The sequence below is a fragment of the Grampus griseus genome (genome assembly GCF_964374135.1).
Source record: "Grampus griseus genome assembly, chromosome: 1".
Lineage (NCBI taxonomy): Eukaryota > Metazoa > Chordata > Mammalia > Artiodactyla > Delphinidae > Grampus > Grampus griseus.
Genome location: NC_139017.1, coordinates 151411297 through 151433567, shown reverse-complemented (window position 1 = coordinate 151433567; position 22271 = coordinate 151411297). Strand labels below are relative to the sequence as shown.

Genomic DNA, 22271 nt, shown 5'->3' with positions numbered 1-22271 from the left:
GGAAGCTTGCCTTCTGATGGGCTCAGGCTGCTGTCCATCACAGAATCTCACCTCAGGGTGGTCTTCGTGTGGGTGGGGAGGGTCTACGGAGAGACACTGGCACCCACGGATGGAACCAATCCCAGGCCTGCTCACTCCTTGCATCCCCAGTGGCATTTCTTTTTTAAAAATTTTTTTATTGGAGTATAGTTGATTTACAATGTAGTGTTAGTTTCAGGTGTACAGCAAAGTGAATCAGTTATACATATACATATATCCGCTCTTCCCACTGGCATTTCTTAAAGGGACCCTAAGCCAGTTTGTGAATACAATTGTGAGGGGGGACAAGAAGGCAACCTAAGTTTATTTGAAAAAGTCTTCTATTTATTTGAATGGCTTTTGAGAAGCAGAAGGCCAGGTCGTAACATTAGGTATGGGACGAGCACAAGTAGTGAGAGGGATCCACACTGACCAGCACGTAGCACCCTGTATCGTGTGAGTTGGCAAATGCCGCAGAGCCAGACTGAGCTGGGGCCTTTGGAGGTTGAGGGCAGACCACGGAGGGACCCAGCTGGGAAGAGTGTGAGCAGTCTCACCCCCAGGCAAGGGAACTCCCACAGATGAAGAAACACAGGCCCCAACTGTTTAAGGAGGCACTTATAGGTTTACCATGGAAAGCAACCCAGAGAAGTTAGGTTATAAGGAAGACCAGGGCAGCCCATGTTTGCAAAAGACAGAAGTAGACCTATCATAAACGAAATGGTAAAAAATAGGGCTTCTGGGGCTTCCCTGGTGGCGCAGTGGTTGAGAGTCCGCCTGCCGATGCAGGGGACGCGGGTTCGTGCCCTGGTCCGGGAAGATCCCACGTGCCGCGGAGCGGCTGGGCCCGTGAGCCATGGCTGCTGAGCCTGCACGTCCGGAGGCTGTGCTCCGCAACGGGAGAGGCCACAGCAGTGAGAGGCCCGAGTACCGCAAAAAAAATAAATAAATAAATAAATAAAATAGGGCTTCTGACAGGTAGATACAAGCCTACCGTATCGAGACTTCATTTTAAATCTTGTGTTAAATTGGGGGAACAGAGATGCTTTTAGGTAGAAACTAGAACTTAAGGATATGTGTGCTGTTAATAAAAAGTTTGTACGTACACAGTTTAAAACACACAAGGAATGAACTAGGTTATCTTTAAGTTTTCTTAAAGATCCAAAGCTCTGTGAGTCTGAGTGTAATATTCTCAGACTCAATTACTCAGTTCTGAAAAACCCCATTCGCTGGGCCTGGGTCAGAGGGTGCACACTGGAAATTCAAAGGCCGGATCTGGCCTGTAAGATGTGGTTTCTCTGGCATGCACAGTGTTTTCTAAATTCACAATTCAGTTGCCAACATTTAAAAGTCCAGATTTCTAGCTCCTCTTGGAAAATGGGGAGGAATATCCGGCACCAGCAGGCCACATTCCCACACGGCAGCAACCGTGTCAGGCTACAGCATATGTGTTCCGCATTTTGCTACAGTCCTTGCCTAATCCTCTTTGCTCATTGATGTTTCCCGCCCAGCCCTTGGAGGCATCAGAGTTTGTGACCTGGCACAGGTGTCCAGTCTATGGCAACCTCACGATTTTCTAGCTGGTGCAGCTATAAATCTAGACTTGAGGCTTCTACCCTAATTCCGTAGCAGAGCCACCTTAGCAGTTGGCCCGTGAAGGCGTACTCATCTGCAGGCCAGGAGTGTGGGAATCAGCGACCCCATCTGCAGAGTTTTGGTTTGTCTTACAGTAACTGAAAAGTTGCCAGCCGTATTTCATTTTCATAAATTGAACCCAAAGGCCTCTTGGGGATGGCCCATCAGGGAGATACTTCCTGATCAAGGCCAAGGGTAAGTCACTTCTGGGCCAGCCTAGAACACCCAAGCAGAGGAAGGAATCCCAGCCTAGGCTGGGCTGGGCCAGGAGGGCAGGGAAGAAGGCAGCTTTCCTAGCCATGGCCATGAGATGACCAAGGCAGCTGGGTACAGTTGGCAGCTTTTATAGATGCCTAGGAGGTACCACTCATGGTGTGAATGGCTCCATCTGCCTTTGTTCAGTGCACAGTCTGCCCAACTGTACATGTTGGACTCAGGACTGTCAAGGGGAGGGAAGAAATAAATGTAGATGGTGAGGCAGGTGCAGCCAAAACTGATTCTACCACTTTGTCCCCAAGGCTGCAGGGATAAGGGAGGGGGGGGAGGCAGAGGGTTAGGAGCCAAGACCTTGTTGGCCAGAGGCTAGAAGCTGGAGAGATAGATAAGGGCCTCAGAGAGCCCCACACTGCATATGTGCAAATGCCCATGAGATGATAGGGAGAGCTAGAACTTGTCCCAGGAAGCAGGGCTGGCCATCAGTATGTGGGGCCCAGGACCCTTAGTTAACAGAGATAACCAACCTGTACACACACACACACTCAGTCTTCAGCAGGGATATCTGCCCCATTACATACACCCACAAAAGCATGCATACATGCAGTTTTAATGCTGTTGCACACACTCATATGAGTGTGTCCATACATGCAGTCACAGTGGTTATTGGTAAGAGCTGTCAGCTCATCACACAGTTATGCTTAGCAGCACCTAAAGTCCTTTTTGGCTAAGCTACTTGCGGGAGTCCAGCATGGCACCAAGTAGCATGGAAGGAGAGAAAAGTAACCAGGGAAGAAAACCATTAACTATGCCCAGCAGTGGAGTGTTGGCCTGCAGTGCCACCTACTGGTAGGAGGGGTATTTGTACTTTGCTTGAAGATCATGAAACCTGGGACACTGCTTCTCAGGCAACCTCCTCTAAGGAAGCCACCAACACAGGATGCCATTCTTCCTCCTTTTTGTGTTCTGCCTGAGCGGGGTGAGACTCTGGCATCCTCAGAGTTGCAGCACAACATTGCGGAATGAACATTCAGGGCCTTGCACGCCCCCAGGAAAGCAATATCCAACACCAATAGGGATGGCAACATAGGTTTTTCATCTTTCATGCCAACTCCAACCCACTGGTAGTAGCTGCCTGGAATGCTGGATTGAGAAGGATTCTGAGGTCAAGTCTGGGCTTAGCGTAGAAGATGGAACAGTGCCAGCAACCATGGGGTGGGTAGGACCACTTCTACACTTGCCATTCCCTACATCGGCAGATTTCTCCGGATTCACAATTCCATCATAAGGGTATGCGTGTTTGTTGCTCACTCCCTAATACCACAAGAAAACTGTCATTCCAACTTTCACTGGAGTTTTCTCTCTCTCACTTGATCAGTAACTTCTGAGCCAGCTGAAGTCCTCGCTGGGACCATCTTCTTGAAGAGCTTGTTCTTGCTTCCACAGAGAGCATATAGATGACTTGTTAGATCTGGGTCCTTAAGTCAACATGGGGCACTTCACTTTACCCAAAATTAATATTTACCTAAGGCCCATCCATCTACCAACACTTATTACTTCTCAAGAGGCCCCTCAAAGGCAATGATGAGCTGAGAACTACATAGCCGTGCTGAGCAGAGGCCAGCCAGCTGGGCTCAGCCCTAGCCAGGGGTCCTGCTCCCTGCCCCTCACCCAGCAGCTTGGGAGAGCACACTAAAATCAAATGTGTGCATCAAACATTCCAAATTACAACAGGCCACGGGTCACTTGAAAATAGTCAAACTTTGAAATCTTCAATCCTCCGATGCCAAGGGTCTGCTGGGTTTAGCATCAAGGCTCTCAGTTAGTGCCTGCCATCCCTGACGATGCCTGCAGATGGGCACAGAGATGTCTTGTGCTGCCCCCTCTGCAAACAAGCCAGCCTCTACCTCCGAATGCTTAGGTGGATGTAAGCTGGACTGTCCCACTGAGGAGCGGGCCAGGGATGTTTGCATTAACCCAGGGGTCAGCAAACTCTTTCTGCAAACAGCCAGAGAAATATTGGGTCGGCCATAAAGTTCGTTCGGTTTTTTCGTAGGATGGAAGTGAACTTTCTGGCTGACCCAATATTTCCAGCTCCTTGGTCTCTGTTGAAACAATTCGACTCCATTGCTATAGTTTGAAAGCTGAAGACAGATGTAAACAAATGGGCATGACTGTATTCCAGTAAAAGTTTCTTTGCAAAAACGTGGTGGGCTATATTTGGCCAAGGAGCTTTGCTTGCCAAACCCAGCATTAACCCAATAAGAACTGGGTTCTACAGAACTTGGGGTTGTCTGGAGGTGCTTTAGAATATCTGCAAATGTTTGGCCCTAGTTTAAATTCCTCCGAGCTATTTAGAAAGCTACAACAAAGATGTACCCTCTCGATCTATCATAGTATATTAACATGCAGGGGGTCAACACGTTAACAGACTGTCAAGGGAACGCCATTGCTATGAAGCTTCTCTTGCTACGTCTATGCACCTATGGGCCGTATGGCAAAAGAGTTAAGGGCCTGAGTCCCAGCATCAGACAGACATGAGCTTGAGTCCTCCCACTGCCACTTACCAGCTGTGTGACTTTGGGCAACTTACTTAATCTCTCTAAGCCAGCATGGCCAGGGGACCCCCAAACAGAGTGGACACTGGCCATCATGCTGGCACAGACTCCCAGAGCCCCTTTTTGCTGGATCGTGAGAAGACGAAGGGGCCAGGGCAGCTGAGGCCATGGGGAGGGGGAAGTCAGGGGCTCAGGCCAGCGCTATTTGCAACCGTTATGGAGGCATTTCAATATTTTAATCGCCACTTTAGCTGGACTGGTGCACACCAGTTGAGTATCATTATAATGCTGGATCCAGCTTGGATTTACACTTCTTGCTGGTTTCAACTTCTTCTGCTACATCCCCATCATTCTGATTGAGCTCTCAGAAAGCAGAGAGGGCTATTTTGCAGTGACCTTGGCAATCTCAGTGCATAGTAACAGGGCTTCTGTTTTGCTAAGTGGCAGTTTCCACTGGGTCTGGGACTTGGCTGGCAAGAATTTCCTGGGATGTGCTCTGCAGGCGCTGTTGGGGTGCCGTGCTTTGGGCTCCAGGGGTTCTGCATGTCAGGAGCTGTGGCTCCCCGGGCCCAGTGCTGCAGTCCATGGCTGGGCCTGGGGCTTTGGTGCCCGCGCGGCTTTTTAATTTGCTTGCTGATACAATAAGCGATGTTCTCCCCAGGACATCTCCTCATCCCTTGAAACAATCAGCAGGTGTGTCTGGCAGCTGTCTAAGCCTGCCCCCAGGACTTCTGGCCTTTTATTCCAGACACTGAAAGCTTTCTTCCAGGCCTGAAATGCTCTTTTATGGTTTCAATAATAGAATTTGGACCCTAGTGTCTCTCATCGCTGAGGGCTGTCCAAGTCTATTAACAGTGCTCCAGTGAAATACACAGCTTTTACGGTGCCTTATCTTGCTGCTTCCCACATCACGTTTTCCTGCTTCCTGAGAGACCTGGAAGAATCAGGTGTGTTTATGGTGAGGCCCTGGGGGCAGGACCTCTTGGTCTCAGCATCCCTCGGTGCATCTTAATTAGGTGACATCGGTGCTGCCCTCGCAGCGCGTGTGTCCACCCTGGTCACACAGCCTAGTGTCATGAAGTGAGCCTCGGCTGTGCCCAGCCTTGCAGGCTTCTCATGGCTACCAGCTGGCTCTGTGAGCCCTGGAGGCTCTCCCAAGGGGTGATTCTGACCCCAGAGGAAGGAGAAGCAGGCCTTTGTGTGGTTCGGCCAAGGTCAAGACTGACTGGGATTGAGTTCCTTCTCTCACTTCCTTTCGGTTTGCTGGAGGCTGTCCTTAGGTCTCACAGTATCTCTGGCTGGGCTGGGAGCTTCGGCAGAGGAAAGAGCTCCAAACCAGACCCTCTGCCCTGAGGCCTCCTCTGTTGGCCAGAAGGATCCTGGCTGTGGATGGCATGACCCTGTGCAAGGACATCCTCGTCACCTGCCCGTCCCCTGGCGGTGCCCAGACACCCAGCACAGCCTTGCCCTTCCTCCCCATGGCCAGCCTCTCAGCCGCTCCAGCACTGACAGGACAAGCCCAGCCCAGGACTCTCTTCTCACCCAAACTGTTGCTCATTTCCAGAACCACCTCAGTCTTCTGACTTTGTTCTCCCTCCTGCGTTATCTTTCTGACGTTACGATCCTGCCCTCCACTGCCCAGAACCTGTGCCCATTCAGACCCTGGGCTGAGTCCTCAAAAGGATAAAGGTCAGGCCTCATGTGGCCTGTCACCCCTTTTCCTGCCCCCAGAAGTGTTCCAGCTCCCCTGCACACACCTCCAATGACACCTTTGGCTTTCTTCATAAAGTGCTTGCTCACAGCTGGGATTCGCCCGGGAAGCTGGGCAATCAGTCCCCACCACTGACGTCTCCTCACCCCTTCTGGGTCTTCCTGAGGGACCAGCCTTTGGAGGTCCCACCCTCTCTCCGGAGAAAGCCAAGCTGGTCAGCAAAGGAGGAGGCTGACTCATCAAGCAGTGAGAGTTCTTCCCTGGCAGTGGTGACAAAGAGGCTGCAGGGGCTCCTGCAAGGATGGAGAGTTCACCAGTGCACCGCAGGGGGAGGTCACCTCATCCTGAAGTCCCTTTGACAGCATCCTAGTGACGAAGAGCTCGTTACCTCCAATCACAATCCCACAGCTGGAGAATCTTGCTAATGCACACTGCAACTCCTTCCTCTCTAACCAGTCACTGCATCAGACCTGACCTCCCCACATTTCCTATATCACTCCAGGCAGGCCTTCGCTTGGGCTCAGCCTGGACCACCTCCCACTTCAGCCCCTAAGGTTTCTCCCCTTGCATTTGAGCTCACAACACTAAACACCAATTCTCCACCGCTCCCCCCCAGCAGGGCTGCTTGGCAAGCAGAGTAGGACACAGTCATTGAGGGAGTAAGGGTTGAGGTGAGGGGGTTGATAGGCAGCAACAAATTAACTTTGGCTAAAAAGCAAAAGCGAAGGAAGCACTGAGCAGGCCTAGTAAAGCGCCTTCCCAGGGAGGGCCTGCAGTGCCCCCTGTTGGACGGATGAGGGTCTGCATGCAGGTTAAATTCACTCCCTCCCTCCTTCCACACACCCTGCACCTGGCAGCTGACCCTTGATGACTCAGATTAAGGCATCACAGGAAGTAGACAGGTCATCTCATCCAGTGGTTTCCAAACGTGTAAAATTATAGGGAAGGTTGCTGTGGATGACTGTGTGCCTTGCCCATTTGACAACGGCCTCTGGGCTGAGGAGCCGGTAGGGGCCAAAATCCAGCCTATATCCTGCTAACCAAGCTGTGTGCCCCAGCGTGGTCTAGGTCAGCCCAGAGGAAGGGCTGTCTTTTCACAATTCATTCTAGAGACAGCCTCCTTCTATAATTTGTACAAAGGTACCATATGTATCAGGAGAAGCCCTGGCTCAGAATCCTTCCTTCAAAGAGGGCAATCTTATAAAACCAAGCTTCTTTAGCTAAAGGAGAGTTTGAAAACCCCCTAAAAGGTGGGGAAGCTGACTCAACACGCAGTGAGAGTTCTCCCCTGGCAGTGGTGACAAAGGGGCTGCAGGGGCTCCTGCAAGGACGGAGAGTTCACCAGTGCACCGCAGGGGGAAGTCACCTCATCCTTAAAGTCACCTCAAACTTAAAGTCGTGCACAATGCCAGGACAAAGTTGAGAAGCCAGATCCCATCTCTCTCAAAGCAGTGTTCTTTGTACTACACTGAGCTAGTTTTATAAGCTCCTCTTGAGGCATCCTGCTGCTCTGACCCTCTCACCTTTAGTCCCATCAACTTCCCCCTGAAACCCAGCTTTTCTGCACAGTCTTACTTTCTGAGCCAGGATCATGGCACAGTGTTTGCCCAAAAGGGGAGCTGGTGAGAATGCCGGACCAGTCTGCCTAATTTCCTACAAGTACCTCACTCACAGGGATGAGGGCGGACATGCAGAAGGGCAGAGAGGTGAGGAACTAGAAGTGTCCATTGGGCGACGTGTACGACATGGAGCCATGCCTGGAGCAACGTGGGTCAGCAAAGCTGGTGGTTCAGCTACGGTGCAGATGTGGTTTGCTTCGTGGGTGTGGTCCGCCGGGGTGTCTGCGCCACACCGTAAGGCACGTGAGCGGCCACTGTGCCCATCTCCTGAGCCCCAGCCACGTGGAACATCTGGTCATCAAAGAAGATATGTGGGCGGATCTTCTCCAGGAGGGGGCCCTTGGGCGCTCCCGCAAGGAACAGGGCCTCATCTGTCTCCAGGCCCCAGCTGCGCAGGGTCTTGAGAGCCCGGGCTCCAGAACTGGCTGCACTGCGTGCCGTCACCAAGTAGGTGCGGATTGGACACTCCAGCCGCAGGCCCTTGGAGTAGAACTTCTTCTGCAGCCTACCCAGAGCCTCCAGAAAACCCTTTAAGGGGCCCTATGAGAAGGCAAAGGAACACTGTGAGCTCACCCATCTCCCAAACATTTGCCCCTTCCACTGCTGGGCTCCTACCTATAACACTAGGATCTTGCTGTTCGGGGTGGGAAAGCTTCTCAGGATCTCTAAATCTCTCAGTTCCGCTATGCCTGCTCGGGCCACTGCATGCATCAATTGGACTGTGGGTCCCTATGGCAGTCTAGGTGTCCATACTGCTGTGACTGGGGATGTCTGCGTCAGAAAAACCATACCAGGGTTGTTTCTATAGCAACCCACCAGGTACATGGGTGTCTGTCCAGCAACTCCGTTAAGCGTGGCCTTCGTGCTCAGCAGCAGGGAGGATATTAAGAGTATTTAGTAACTATGGCATGGGCACCCCTCAATCAGAATGGACTTTAGCTGCGACAGACAGACCCATGTGTCACTGCCCGATATCAACCCTGCCCCTGGGGCAGGTGAGTGGCTCAGGGTGTCGTGCTCCAGCTCTGTAGGGTCAGAGAAAGGATTTACTCTTTACAGTGCCTGGAGCAATGAAGCTTCATGAGGAGGTGTGAATAAAGAACCAGAGGATGATGAAGAAGAAAACTGTAACGCCGCTGGAAATCGGGAAAGGTGGGTTTCTAATCTTGGAGACCCCTCACTTGCTGGGTGACCTGGGGCAAGCAGTGGTCTCCTGGGGCTCTGCCTACCACTTAGTGGAAAAACCGTCCCACTCTGGATTGCCAAGGATTTCAGAGGGAACCAACAAGAGAGAAAACGAAACGATTACTCTGGAGTCAGAGCTGAAGCCTGCTGAGCTCTTGGAGAGAGAGGATTTGGGGTTTTTGAGCACCCAGATTTTTGTTAAAAGCACAGATAGGAGCTCCCTGGAGGGCTGGAGAATGCCAGTAGCTCCAACCCCAAGGAATTCCACCAGCTCTAGGGCGTATTCTGCTCTCAGTGACACTCTGAGCAGTTTAAGGGTGAGTAAGGGTCTCTGAGCCCCTGGCCAAGGGATGGCTGGCAGGAGGTGTGAAGGGCTGGTGTGGCCCAAAGCAGATGGGCTGCCCAGACCCCACACTAGCTGGATCTCCTTGCCCCAATGAAGGGCACCAGCCCAACTCTTCCTTTCCTTCAGTGAGGGAAGCAGGGACTTCTTGGGAGGATGGGATCCCTCTCAGAGGAGTGGGGGAATCTCTCAGAGGGACAGGCGTTCCAGAGAGAGGATGGCAGCTTCAGAGAGAGAGCATGAGGCCTTCAGAGCGGGATGGGGACTTTAGAGGTGGGATGGAGACCTCAGAAAGAGGATGGAGTCTTCAGAGAGGAGCTGGGAGCTTAGAGGGAGGATGGGGGTTTCAGGAAGGGGATAGAGACCTACACTTGATTTTAGCCAAAAGGCCGAGAAGCGATGGGGATGGAGACCTCATAACGGAGCTGCAAAGAAGACGTAGGGGCTTCAGAGAGGGGCTTAGAGAGAGAATGTGGGCTTCAAAGCGGGGATGGGAATGCAGTGAGAGAGATGGGAGCTCAAAGAAGAGGTAGAAGCTCGCTGAGGGGACCCAGGGGTCAGGTGAGAGGGAGGCAGGCCGGAGGCCTAGGGAGGGGACCTGGCTGGATTCTGGGCTGAGCTTGGGGTTTGGTTCTGGGCTGGAGGTTCCAGCCAAGGACAGGTTCTGGGGAGCTTCCTTGCTCCACCCAAGGGTTCTGGGGAGTGTGTGGAGCACCTGGGCCAAAGGTTTGTTCTCGTGGACCTTCTCATGCTCGAAGAACCTGTCCAGCCCGTGGGCCTTCACGATGCGTTCCGACTCATCTGAGAAGAGCACAGCATCCCCATCGAAGGCCACCCGCAGCTGACTCTGGGAGACAGCCACATCCCTGCTGGGGCTGAAGATGGTGGCGGCTGCGATCCCTGGGCAGAGAAAGGGAAGCATTGTCTGCCTTCGTCTAGGTAATAGGGCCCTGACACCTGCCTCAGCTGCCTGGGGGCCAGGAGAGGGCTATCTCAGGCTATCCTTGCCCTGCTAGCCTCACCTAGGACTCAGGGGCCGGCTAACGAGGGCTAATATTCGGAATATTTCCAAAGGGGCCAGTAAGAATGGATAGTGGCTTTTGCTCTGAGCAGGACTCTGAAGGCCCCAGACCATGCCAGGGTTTCCCTTTTAGTTGCTGCTTTGAGGGAAGGTCCGGGAGGTGTCCCAGGGAACAGGGGACACTCAGAGGACTCAGGGCAGGAGCTATTTATCAATCGGCATGGGGGAATTTCAATACTTTAATATCTAGTAAGTTCATGCTGGTATGCACCAGACAAACATCAGTCCTGGATGGAAGGGCGAGTCCCCCAGGCCACCACTGTCCTTCCTGGAGCTCCTCACAGGCCCCTGATGTAGGTCTACAGGGGGGCTGGGAAGGAGCCCCGACCCTGGCTGGGCCTCAGTTACTCTCTTGCTGTTGATTCTGGCAAGTCCCTCACCCTCTCTGGACCAAGATAAAATTAAGGGTGCTCAGCTCTGTCTGGGGCTGAGATTCTAGGCTGCAGTCTGTGGTGAGGTGGGTGTGGGCACCCCCTCAGTCTGCCACCACAGTGACACAGACTCGGCTTCTCCAGACGGCCCAGTATGCCTGTTGGGAACCCTGGCTCCAACTAGAACTCACTGGACAGCAAAGAGCGGTACCAGGAGGCTGGAGACCCAGGCAGTGGGCTCAGCCCATCCCCGATTCTTCACCTCTCCAAAGGCCATGTCAGCCCTGCTCTTTGGGAATCTAGGGTCGCAGGCCTGGACAGAGGCAGAGCTTTGGGAGGAAAGAGCAATGCCAGCCTCACCACAACTTCACTAGCCTGAGGATGTATAAGTAGGCCCAGGCCCTGGACATCAGGCCAGGAACCTTCTCAGCTTTGCCAGTGCTGGAACCAAGATGAACCAGAACCACTGGACCTGGGGAAGGCCTGCCTCCTGACCATCCCCTGCTCCCTAGCCTGGGCTTAAATTATAGACATATAGAGGCACACATACGGACCAATGCCAAGACCCCAACCAGAGGGAGTGACATCTGTCTAGGGAAATGGCTTCCGCTTCCTGGTTAAAGAAAGTCTCTTGGAACCCCAAGCATCTCAGGGGAGTGAGGCATCAGCGGGAGAGAGGCCAGGCTTCCAGGCAGGAGACAGCATGAAAGAGGAAGAGGAAAGTAAACATATCGTTGGTTGATAAACAAACTTATGGTTGCCAAAGGGGAAACACTGGGGGGAAGGATAAATCCGGAGCTTGGGATAATATACACACGCTACTATATATAAGATAGATAACCAACAAGGACCTACTGTATAGCACAGGGAACTCTACTCAAGATTCTGTGATAACCTATATGAGAAAAGAATCTGAAAAAGAATGAATATATATATGTATAACTGCATCACTTTCCTGTACACTTGAAACTAACACAACATTGTAAATCAACTATACTCCAATGAAATGTCAAAATAAATAAGTAACAGTAGCTTTCAGCCTGAGGAGCCCTCTCGGGCAGTGGGGCAGTTCTTCCTCCCCTGCGAGCCTGTCTTCTTCCGTGAACAATAGGGAAACACACCTTGTCAGGAGACTATGGATACCATCCCCAAAACTGCCCCTTGAAAGACACACGCGCTTGCAGCTGTGTCTCTAACCTCACCTCAGCACTGGCCGGCCCGGCTGCTGGGATGCTGGCCATTTCCCAGACTCTACTGCTCAGGCTGGACTAGGTACTGATTTCCCTCCTCACTGGCCCAGAGAAGGACAGAGGCTGCCCATGGTCACACAGGAATTAGAACTCCTACTGACCTGGAAGATTCTTGGAAGGGAGTAGCTTTCTGGGCTGTAAAGAGGGTTTCCATGGAAACGGAAAGCTGGGTGATGCTGATGAGTAAAGGCATCCTTAACATGGTAGGGCAGGAGGTGGGACAGTGGAATAGATGGGCAATAAGTGAAATAGGTGAGGCCTTGTTCTCAGAGTTTACAGGACTGGTCATAGGAATTAAGGACGGTCCTCCCCTTCCAGTTACCATGGCAACCCTTAGAGCCTGCTCAGAGCTTTAGGACAAGGCTTCCCATCTCTGAGACCCCTTAGGCAGACTCCCCACACTCTCCTTCCCCAGTTTGACTCACCTTCATCGATGGCTTCCTGCACTTTTTCTGCATCAGCCGACAAATAGAGATTGGTGTGATAGGCCTTGAGGTAGCAGATGGGGCTGTTCCCGCCTGTCATGCAGAACCTCTCAATGGTCAGGTCTGGAGAGGAGGTAGAGAGTACCCAGGTGATGCCTGGGTCAACCCTCAGGGCCTCAGAGTGGTCCCTCCGTGTTCAATGGACGCCACCTTGGCTCTGAGTGGTGGTGGGGCAGCAGAGTGATTCTCTGAGTGATTTTAGGCCAGCGTTCCCCCTCTCTGAGATCCTCCATTCTTCGACCATGAAATGGGGATGATCACATCTCTGGAGGAGCTGCCTGGCTCACAGTAATATCCCCTTTCAGGGGATCACAGTACTACAAAAGTAGGTCCCAGCCTCGTGGCTCGTGGTCCCACCTGGTCATAGCTGACTGGATAGGGGTAGGCACCTGACTCAAGCTGGGCCAGTTAGATTCCCTCCCAGCCTGGGCTGAGAGTCACCTAGTACCTATGTCTGTGCAGGTTGTAAAACTTTGCTTGCTGATAAATGGCTGCTGCTCTGAGCCCACTGAGTTACCCCATCACTACCCCAGCCCCTCACACAGGAGTGTCCACAGTGGAAGGGCACAGCAGGGGTCCTTCAGGACTCTGCCCCAGTACCATAGGTGGTGTCTGTCCTGATTCCTCGGTACTTATGTCACAAGGTGGTTAAATATTTTGAACATCACCCCTGCTCCTAACAATTTGAAATTAGGATTTAAAAATGCCAGCTGGCCTCTCTTGGTTGCTGAAAACAAGGAACAAGGACTTGTAAACTTGTCGGTTTGGGCCATATTCATGAAAAGCAGAGAAACCTAGTTTGCAGAAAGAGAAAAAGAGACAGAAAAAAAAGAAGAAAAAAAAAAAGGAACAGATTTGCTGAGAGAAGCAGAAATAAGGGCTCATGTGGTCCAGAGAGAAAAAAAAGCCCTGGAGAGATTGCCAGTACTGGGATTCAGGCCTTTGTGGGCCCAATTTCACTTCCTTCCCTGTGGTTCCAAGAGGCACACCTGTAACCTAATAAGAAATCATTTTCGGGAATTCCCTGGCAGTCTAGTGGTTAAGACTCCACGCTTCCACATAGGGGGCACAGGTTCAATCCCTGGTCAGGGAACTAAGATCCCGCATGCCATGCGGCACAGCCAAAAAAAAACACACCATTTTCTTCAGCTGAAAGGTCTGGCTCTGGAGGGTCTATTACTTTCAAACAAGAGTTTGGACTAAGACACAAAGTCCCTTCACTCTGATGACTGCACCTGCCTCTGCCAGCAGACTTTAAGGCCTGTCAGCCCCCTTGCAGAGAGAGAAGCTGAGGCACAGGGGCAGCAAGTGCCCTGCCCAATCACATAGGGAGTGGGGCCTGTGCAGCGATGTGCTGGAGCCAGCCTGTACCAGCTTGCAAGAGCCGAACGTTAAGCATCCAGGGACTTTTGGAGCCAGTTAGATTGTTCAACTGTTGGTAGCTTGACATCAGCCACGGTGGGACTATTTACACCCTGAATACGGCAATGCTACACAAGCAGGCTACACAAAAGGGCCTGTTTACCAACACCCCTCTGAGCTCGAGGTTCCAGTGGGTTTACCTGCACCCTGCAGAGGTGTGACCCCAACCCCGGGTGTCCGGTAGGGGTCGTGTCATGGCCAAAGCCCTCATGCTCACCATAGTGGTTGATGCTGTTGATGAGACGGACGCCCACTTGAGCGTGGTTGTTGGTCACGAGGACGATGTCGAAGACGTCCTCGCTCTCAGGGTACAGCTCCCGCAGCCGCCTGTTCACAGCCTCCAGAGCCTGGATGGGAGAGTGGACCCTCGGGCTCAGACCCCCAGGGACTGATGCCTGGAGTTGGTAGCCAGGGTTGGAGAGGGGGGGTGAGTTGGGATCCAACACGGGGAGGAGAGGGGAGGTCCGGGGCCAGGCTCGGGGTGAGGCCAGTGGACGCGGGCTATCTCCTCCTAGTCTCTGCCACTGTGCGCGTTGATTATTGCCCAGGGGTGCCTCACTAAAAGGGTGAGTGGGGGTCGAAATCCAGCTCAGGTTCCATGCACTAAGCTGGTTACCTGGAGTGGGGTTGCATTAGTCCAGAGGATGGGGTGGCCTCTTCTTCCCACAATGGCTGTCCACTTGCCAAGCTATGCTCCTGTGCGGTGGCATCTGCCCAGAGGGGACCCCTTTTCCTTACTCATACACCCATGGGAGTGCTTTTCTCTAACGCCCACGAAGGCACCGTATGGCCAGTGGTGGAACTGCCCCTCACCTTCACGAAGGGGAAGGCCGGCCCAGGGCTGAAGGGCTCGTTCTCGTGTTCCAGCTGGTAACGCACGTACTCCTCCACACCCTGCTCCGTGTAGATCCGTTGCTCCTCGTCCATGCGGAACAGGGCTCGGGAAGACACAGCAATGGTGACTGCATTCTGAGGCTTGGGCTGCAGGGGCGCAGGAGAAGGGGCTGACTCTCAGATTCTCTTGAGGCAGGTCTCAGGGACAGGGAGAAGACACAGGTCCAGCTCTGCCCTAAGGAGCTCAGCCTTGGGCAGGGGCAGACCTAGATCAGGACCCCCTCTGTGCAGGACCCAACTGGGGGCTGAGGGAGTTGATGGCTCCCCACGGAGGAGGACGATCAGATGGGAGGCACATGCCCTCAGGGAGTTTGCGATCTAGCCAGCCATCTGGACTCGACAGAAAAATGAATACAGTGTATGTAGTCAAAGTATGACAGATGCTCAAGATGGTCTCCAGATGGTTTCCATTATAAAATGGGAGCTACATGCCCTTAGAAAGAAGCGGTGCCCAGAAACATGACAATTATATAAGAACTTCTATCTCCAGCCCAAATCTTTCTCCTGAGCTCCAGACTCATATATCTAACTGCCCCAGTTGACTAATAGACACTCAAACTCATCATGCCCAAGGCTGAATTCCCAGCATTCTCTCCACCCCCAAACCTGGTCCCCTCCCCGCTTTCCTCATCTCAACACTTGGCACCACCAACTACTCATCACCTAGACCAGAAGCCCGGAAGTCAACCGCAAGTCTTCCCTCTTCCTTCACCCCCTTCCCTCCATCAATCAGTCACCAAAACCTGCCAACTCTACCAGAATCCATCCACTTCTTTCTGTCTTCCCTACCATGGTCCGGCCCATCACCATCTCTCATTCCCTCCAATACGTGGTCCATAGTGTTGTCAGGGGATTGTTCCCAAATTCAGATCTGATCATGCCCCGCCTCCCCCTTCAGTTACCCACTCTTCTCACACTTGGATCGGCAGCCTTGAGTATGGAGTAGGAAGCCCTTCATGACAGACCCTACCTCTGTCTCCACTGTCACCTTCCCATTACCCCGTTTTGCTCAATCTGACTTTCTCAGGTCTAAGCACGCCTCCCCCCTACCTTCTCTGAGCCTTCGTACATGATGTTTCCTCTGCCTCATGTGCTCTTCCCCTGACTGCCCTTCCAGCTAACTTCCATCCAGCCTTCAGGTCTCAAACTACAAGTCACCTCTAGGAAGCCTTCCCTTACCCCTAGTCATGCGCTTGCTACCTCTCCTAAGGATTTCCTTTGTGGTAAAATTAAACACTAAATTATAATTACTTATTTAACTATTTCTATTTCTAGACAGAGCTCTAGAAGCAGGAACCATGCTTAAGTTCTCAGGGAACAGGAACCAGAACTATCCTGCTCATATATTGTATCTGTAGTGCTCAGAACTGTGCTTAGCACAGAGTAGGTGCTCAGTAAATATTTAATGTCTCTGAACTTTTAAGCAATATAGTTTAATGGGAGACAGTATTTGCCATGACAAATTTAACATGAACTAGAAACTCCAGTGCAGTGCCCTTCTCTGTTCAAATTGCTTGAAATATAGTAAATGCTCAGAGAATATTGTTTCGGTTGATGCAAATTTGACAAACATTTACTAGTTCTTTGTGCCAAGCACCTGGGCTCTGCCTGAGAATGATACTGGTAGGGATTTGGCTCCTGCCCTCAGAGTCACAGGCTGGTAGGGGAGAAAGACAGGTAAACAGAGAAGCAAAGGGGACTGAAATGAGTGCTCGAACCAGGTGAAAGCAAAGTCTCGATGACAAGCGTTCAGAGCAAGTTGTCATAGGACAGGAGGCGTTTCAGCAAAGCCTTGAAGGAGGAGTGGGGCGAAGGAAGGCATGAGGAGGTGTGCACACACGCCGTGCCTTCACAAAGGTGAACAGAGCTCTGTGCATGGGAGCAGAGTGTAGTTGAGCCCAGAAGAGTAGACAGGTGCTAGATTGCAGAAGGCCTTCTTTCAGGGGCCCGGGAGGGCCTCAGAACTCCTTTGGCACCTCCAGCAGAATGGGGAGAGAGGAATGCCACCACAGGCAGCAGCTGGACCCTTCATAATCTCTGGGGTCCCCAAGGGACTCACAGACACCCAGAGAGTCCCACCACATCTCTGTGACTTGAGCGATCCTGGGACTATGATTCCCACTTTACAGATGAGGAAACAGGGACTCAAGTTGGGGGCAAGACTCATAAATGGACCTTGCATGCTGGCCTGTTCCTTACAGCCCGCAGGTCACGCACTCAACCCCATTTCTCCTCTCTGGAGTCAAGCCTGGGTCCCAATCAGCTGACAACACTGAGTGATGACCATGTGACAGGCACTGTGCTGGGGACATGGCGGGGATCACACAGTTGTGATCCCTGCCCACGTGGAGCTTATGATCTATCCCCAAGGCAGAGATCTGTGCATGCTTTAGAAGAGCACTGTCCAATCGACCTTTCTGTGATAATGGAAACGTCCAGTGCTCTCCGTGTGGCTGCATGTGGCTAGGGAGCCACTTGAAATATGGTCAGTGAGACAGAGGAACTGAACCTTTAATTGTATTGAATTTTAAGTTTAATCAATTTAAATTTAAGTGGCCATGAATGGCTAGTGGCTAATGAAGCTTTAGAACCTCAAGGTAGGAAGAGAAGACCAGAGTCCCCAAACTCAGGAGGTGGACCTCAGTTTGCATTTGACTTTTATCCCAACCAAGACAGTGTGTGGGCCCAGCAGGGTGAGTATAAGGCATTGGCAGGACAGGTGCCTGTCCTCTGGGGCTCAGCCCAGTAACTCTCCCAGCTGCCAACCACCCCCAAGTGTCTGTGTGTTCTTGGGCTGGGTACCTCCCAAACCCCTCAGCCACCGTGAGCCTTCAGGGAAGGAAAGTAAAAATGAAAGAAAAGGGGTGATAGACGGATGGCCAGGGATGGGAAGGGTATGGTTGGGGGCGTGGGGAGGCCCGCTCTCATAAACCCAGGAAGCCTGTTGGCCTTCAGGGCAAGGGCAGAGACTGCCTCGCCCCCTGGGCTTACTGCCCCAGGGCCAGGCCCAACACCCCTTCAAGGACAGGGAGCCAGCTACCCTCCAGCTTGTTCAGGCAGGTTCCCAAGCCGGAGGCTCCAGCTCAGGCAGCCAGCCAAGGTCTCGCTCGTCACTTTCTGTCCCACAGTCCCTGCCAAACTGCTATGTTCTGGGTCTCCTCCGGCTGACCGGCCCAGACCCCATCCCATCCCACCTCTGGCCACTGCAAAAAAAATATCCCAGCTGCCTTGGTCCCAGGAGTCTCCACTTTCTTCTTTTACAGATGGGGAAATAGGCCCAGAGAGGGGCAGAGTATTACTCTTGGTCACCCAGCAAAGTCAAGGAAGAGCCAGGATAAGATCCCAAGTCTCTGGCCTCCAGCCTGGCCTCTGTCCACACAGCAGCACCCTACCCCCGTATGCCCCTCCTCAATCACTCGCAGAAGACCCCAACCCCTGCTACTTCAGGCACTTCCCTGGGACTCTCCTCACACCCCAGCCCTCCCTTTTCAGATCTGGGAGAATTGGTGAGGGGCACCATGCCCTCAGAGCGAGGTTTCTCAGGGCAGGGCTCTCTTTACTCCCAGAATGGAGGGCCCCAGGGCAAGGACCCTGCTTCCCTGCTCAGCCTGCTCTGACTCTGTACAAGTGAGGAGAAGTCTAAGGGCCTAGTGGGCATGAGCTGCTGTGGGAAATATGGAATGCCAGCTGGGAGAAAGAAGCAGCCTGTCTGGGCTCCAGGCGGAGCTGAAGGAACAAGTGAAAGGGGCTGGTTGGAGCTGGGGAGAAGCCAAGCACTAAGACACCCCCTTGGACCTCGCTGCAGAGGGAGGCCACCCCGTCCCGTGATGTCAGGTGCATCTAGAGACAGTTCCTCCAGAAATCAGAAAGAAGTCCAGATGCCAGACTGAAGCTTGGGTCAGAGAGACCCCCTACCCCAGACCAGGAACTCAGCCTGGGAACTGGGCTCCAGGGAGCCAAGGTGCTGCCAGCTCTCCCTGTCTTTCACTGGAGTGGGGGGGGATTGGGGGGTCCAGCTGATTACTCCTGCTTGGGGGACAGGAATGGAGGGATAAAGGAGGGCAGTCCAGCCCCACCCAGCCTGCCTGAGGAGCTCTCACTGAGGCCAAAGTGATTTTGCCTGTTGGGCCCAAGATAGGAACATAGCCAAAAGCTGTTGTTTCTAGAAGGACTTAGAGTGAGAAAGGCTGCCGGAGGAGAGAGGAACAAAACAGGTTTGGACTGAGGAAGTCCTCTGACCTCATGAGGTGAGGGCCTCCTACAGGCCTTTGCGGGTTAAATATTTCACTCAGGCTCCTGGGGATGAGAATAAGCCTAGGCCAGGCCCTGATGGGGCCCAGGAGGCCCAAAGCCCCCAGAATAGCTTGTAGGGGGGAGGGGTTTCTGCAGGAAGGAGTAGGGACCAAGAAGCCACCAGTCTCCTTGCCTCCCAGAGAACAGTGAGGGCCAGGGGCTGACCGAGAGGTCATAACTGACGACTGGGCCTGAGCTCCCGGGTTCCTTGGTGATTGGGGAGGAAACAGATTGGTGTGCTCCACGCACCACCCTAGTTCCCAATGTCCATCCCCTCCTTTCCATCCCACAGCTTCCTCCCCAGGCAGGGACCAGCCTCCTCACTGATCTGCCTGCTACCAGACACACCCTCTCCAATCCATCCACCAACACAGCCTCAGAGTGACCTTTCTAAAATGAAAATGGACCGAGTTAATTCCTTGCTGAAAAGTCCTGCCATAGCTGCATAATGGTTTTCATACTTTTTTTAAAAGTAGGTTGACATTTTATGCAAACGAACTCTTGCAAGGAGCCCCAATATGTAAAGCATATAGTACCATATTTTATTGGTATAAATTTATACCATAAATTCAAATGTATTACATATTCACGCTATATTTATTATCACGTCAACCAATGAATACAGGAGACCAGTGTGGATTTAAGCTTCATCATCTAGTCAGTTTGTTTCTGTTTCAGTTTGTCGGTTTTTGCACAGCATTGAGAAAGCCCTGATTCACACCAATAAGTGGTTGCAAACGGTAAAAGCCTTTTTTTTTTAAGGTTTGTTTTTTTTTTTTTTTAATTTATCTTATTTATTTATTTTTGGCTGCATTGGGTCTTCATTGCTGCACGCGGGCTTTCTCTAGTGGCGGCGAGCAGGGGTTACTCTTAGTTGCAGTGCACGGGCTTCTCATTGCAGTGGCTTCTCTTGTTGTGGAGCATGGGCTCTAGGTGCACAGGCTTCAGTAGTTGCAGCATGTGGGCTCAGTAGCTGTGGCATGCGGGCTCTAGAGCACAGGCTCAGTAGTTGCTGCGCACGGGCTTAGTTGCTCCGTGGCATGTGGGACCTTCCTGGGCCAGGGCTCGAACCCATGTGCACTGCATTGGCAGGCGGATTCTTAACCACTGCGCCACCAGGGAAGCCCCAGGTAAAAGGCTTTTTTTGTTTTGTTCTGTTTTAAACTACAACCCTCAGGAGACTCAGCAACGATTGTCAGCAATCTCAAGATACTCTTCTATTAAAACCGATCACAGGAAATGCTTTATTCTGAGGTTTGCTAAAACGGTAATCAACCTGTATGTAGCATAAGTTAATATGTCGGCAGTCTCCAAGGTGCTAAGATGTCCAACAACACATTTGAGTAAGTTGAGTTTTATCACCTATTTTTACTTGTGTAAAACATAGTTTGAGGAAGAAAGAAAATGAATTGGCTTCACATGTGGGTAGACCTCCTGAAACATGGGGCTTCATGGAACCTAGTTTTAAGACCCCTAACCCCACTGAATAAGGTTCAGACTCCTTAATGTGGCATTCAAGGCCCTCTGTGGGTCTCTGGCATCACTTCAACTCTTCTCCTTCAGATCCTGCATCCTCTCAGTTTCAAAGACATCAGTCATGCTTTTTGCCCAGCCTGTTTCCCTCTCTGCCTGGGAAAGTCCACCTACTCAGGCTTTAAAATCAGCTCAAATGCCACCTCTAAAAGACTTCCTGAGTTGGCAGTCACTCCCGCCCCTATGCTCCCACTGCTAGGGTCTTTCACCTGAGCACTCACCATGTCCAGGGTCTCTGTGAGCTCCTGAGGCAGGGACTCAGTCTAATTTACTCTCAATCCGCACTGCTGGGCAGGCCTGGAGGTGCTCTGGGGGAATGACTGTTGACAGGGTGGGCCTTATGGGAAGGGTCTCAGGCTGGAGCTCTTTGGAGGATGCTCTGAGCCAGCTTCGATCCTCTATCCCCTTCCCAAGCTCTGAGATCTGGGAGGCTGGAGTGAGCAAGGCCCAGGGACCAACCAGGGCATCATGAATCTGTCCAATGGGGAGACGAGCTCCCTCCTCTGTGTGAATCCCCAAGGGATGAGACGACCACTGAGGTCGCAGAGATGTCGATGCCAGCGAAGGCTCCCCTGTGAGGCGAGCAGAGCCCGGAGCTGGGGAGCAGAGTCCAGCGTCGGGATCCCAGAAGCAGGGACGCAGAGCCCCTAAACGCAGAGAGCAGATTCCAGGGCAGCTCCCTCCTCTTAAGACGCGGGGAACCCGGCACCCCGAGCCCAAGGCGCAGGACCTTGACTCAGACCCCAAACGCAGAGGTTCGGGTCCGGAGCCCGGTGCCCAGATGGCAGAAACCGGAGCGCACAGCAAGGAGCCGGGTTTTCAGAGTCGGGTTACCTGAGCCCGGGGCGCTTCCGCAGGCGCCGCTGACCGGCTTTGCCAACAAATGCTGTCCGCTCGCCCCAGGCTGCCCGCAAGGGGAGGGGCTGGGCCGCGGCCTGGAGCTGGGCCCTGATGACAGAATGACGGAGGGGGATCCTGGCGTGGAACACGAGACCCGGGATAAGAAAAACACCAGAGCAGAGCTCCAAAAATAAACCCGAGCCCGTGCCAACGGCCTGGCGCATTCTGGTGCCGAGGAACTGCGTCCCTTCTCGGAGGGGCACCACGGGTCCCTCTCCAGAGGGCTGACGACCCCCCCTCCGGTGACCCGCCCCCTGCCCTCCCTCATACCCATGCCCTGCTTTTACCGATTTGGGTTTCTTCTTGGGCGCGAGGTTGTCGTGGAAAGTCTTGGCTTCCTCCCAGCGCGGGGCCGCGGCGGTCCCTGCCCCCGGCGCGGGCTCGCGGGGCTCCCGGGGCTCCCCAGGCTCCATGCTCGGCTCTGATCTGGCCCAGCCGGAGCAGGCGGCTGCGGAGAGCGGAGCCGGCGGGGCTGGGCTGCGGGAGGGAGGCGCGTCCCAGGCGTGAGAAGGGGGCGGGCAGCGGTGGAGAGTGCGCGTGCGGGCCGGCCGGAGGGCGGGATGGGGTGGGGGGGGCCGCTGGGGTGCTCAGCTCGCCCTGTCGGCAGCCGGTGCGTTGCTGCTGTTGCTGGTGGATGTGTATTTCAGGACAGCTGCGCTCTCCTTCCCCGACCGCCCCACGCCCGAAATGGGGGGTGGGGGCGGTTGGACCCTCGGGCTCGCAGGAGGAGGGGGCCTAAGCCGGGCCTGCGGGCTGCTGC

The 22271-nt window shown here is 53.1% G+C and overlaps 1 protein-coding gene across 1 annotated transcript; it reads right to left on the bottom strand.

Moving 5' to 3' along the window:
• Window positions 1-210: 210 nt before the first annotated feature.
• NT5C1A (5'-nucleotidase, cytosolic IA) lies at window positions 211-21998 on the bottom strand. The gene is made up of 6 exons (XM_082654733.1): window positions 21799-21998; window positions 14705-14872; window positions 14109-14238; window positions 12410-12532; window positions 9998-10182; window positions 211-8294 (listed from the first exon to the last, which is right to left on the bottom strand). Exons 1-6 carry the CDS (start codon window positions 21922-21924, stop codon window positions 7929-7931), a joined length of 1098 nt encoding a protein of 365 aa, XP_082510859.1. The 5' UTR covers window positions 21925-21998; the 3' UTR covers window positions 211-7928.
• Between the last annotated feature and the right edge of the window lie 273 nt (window positions 21999-22271).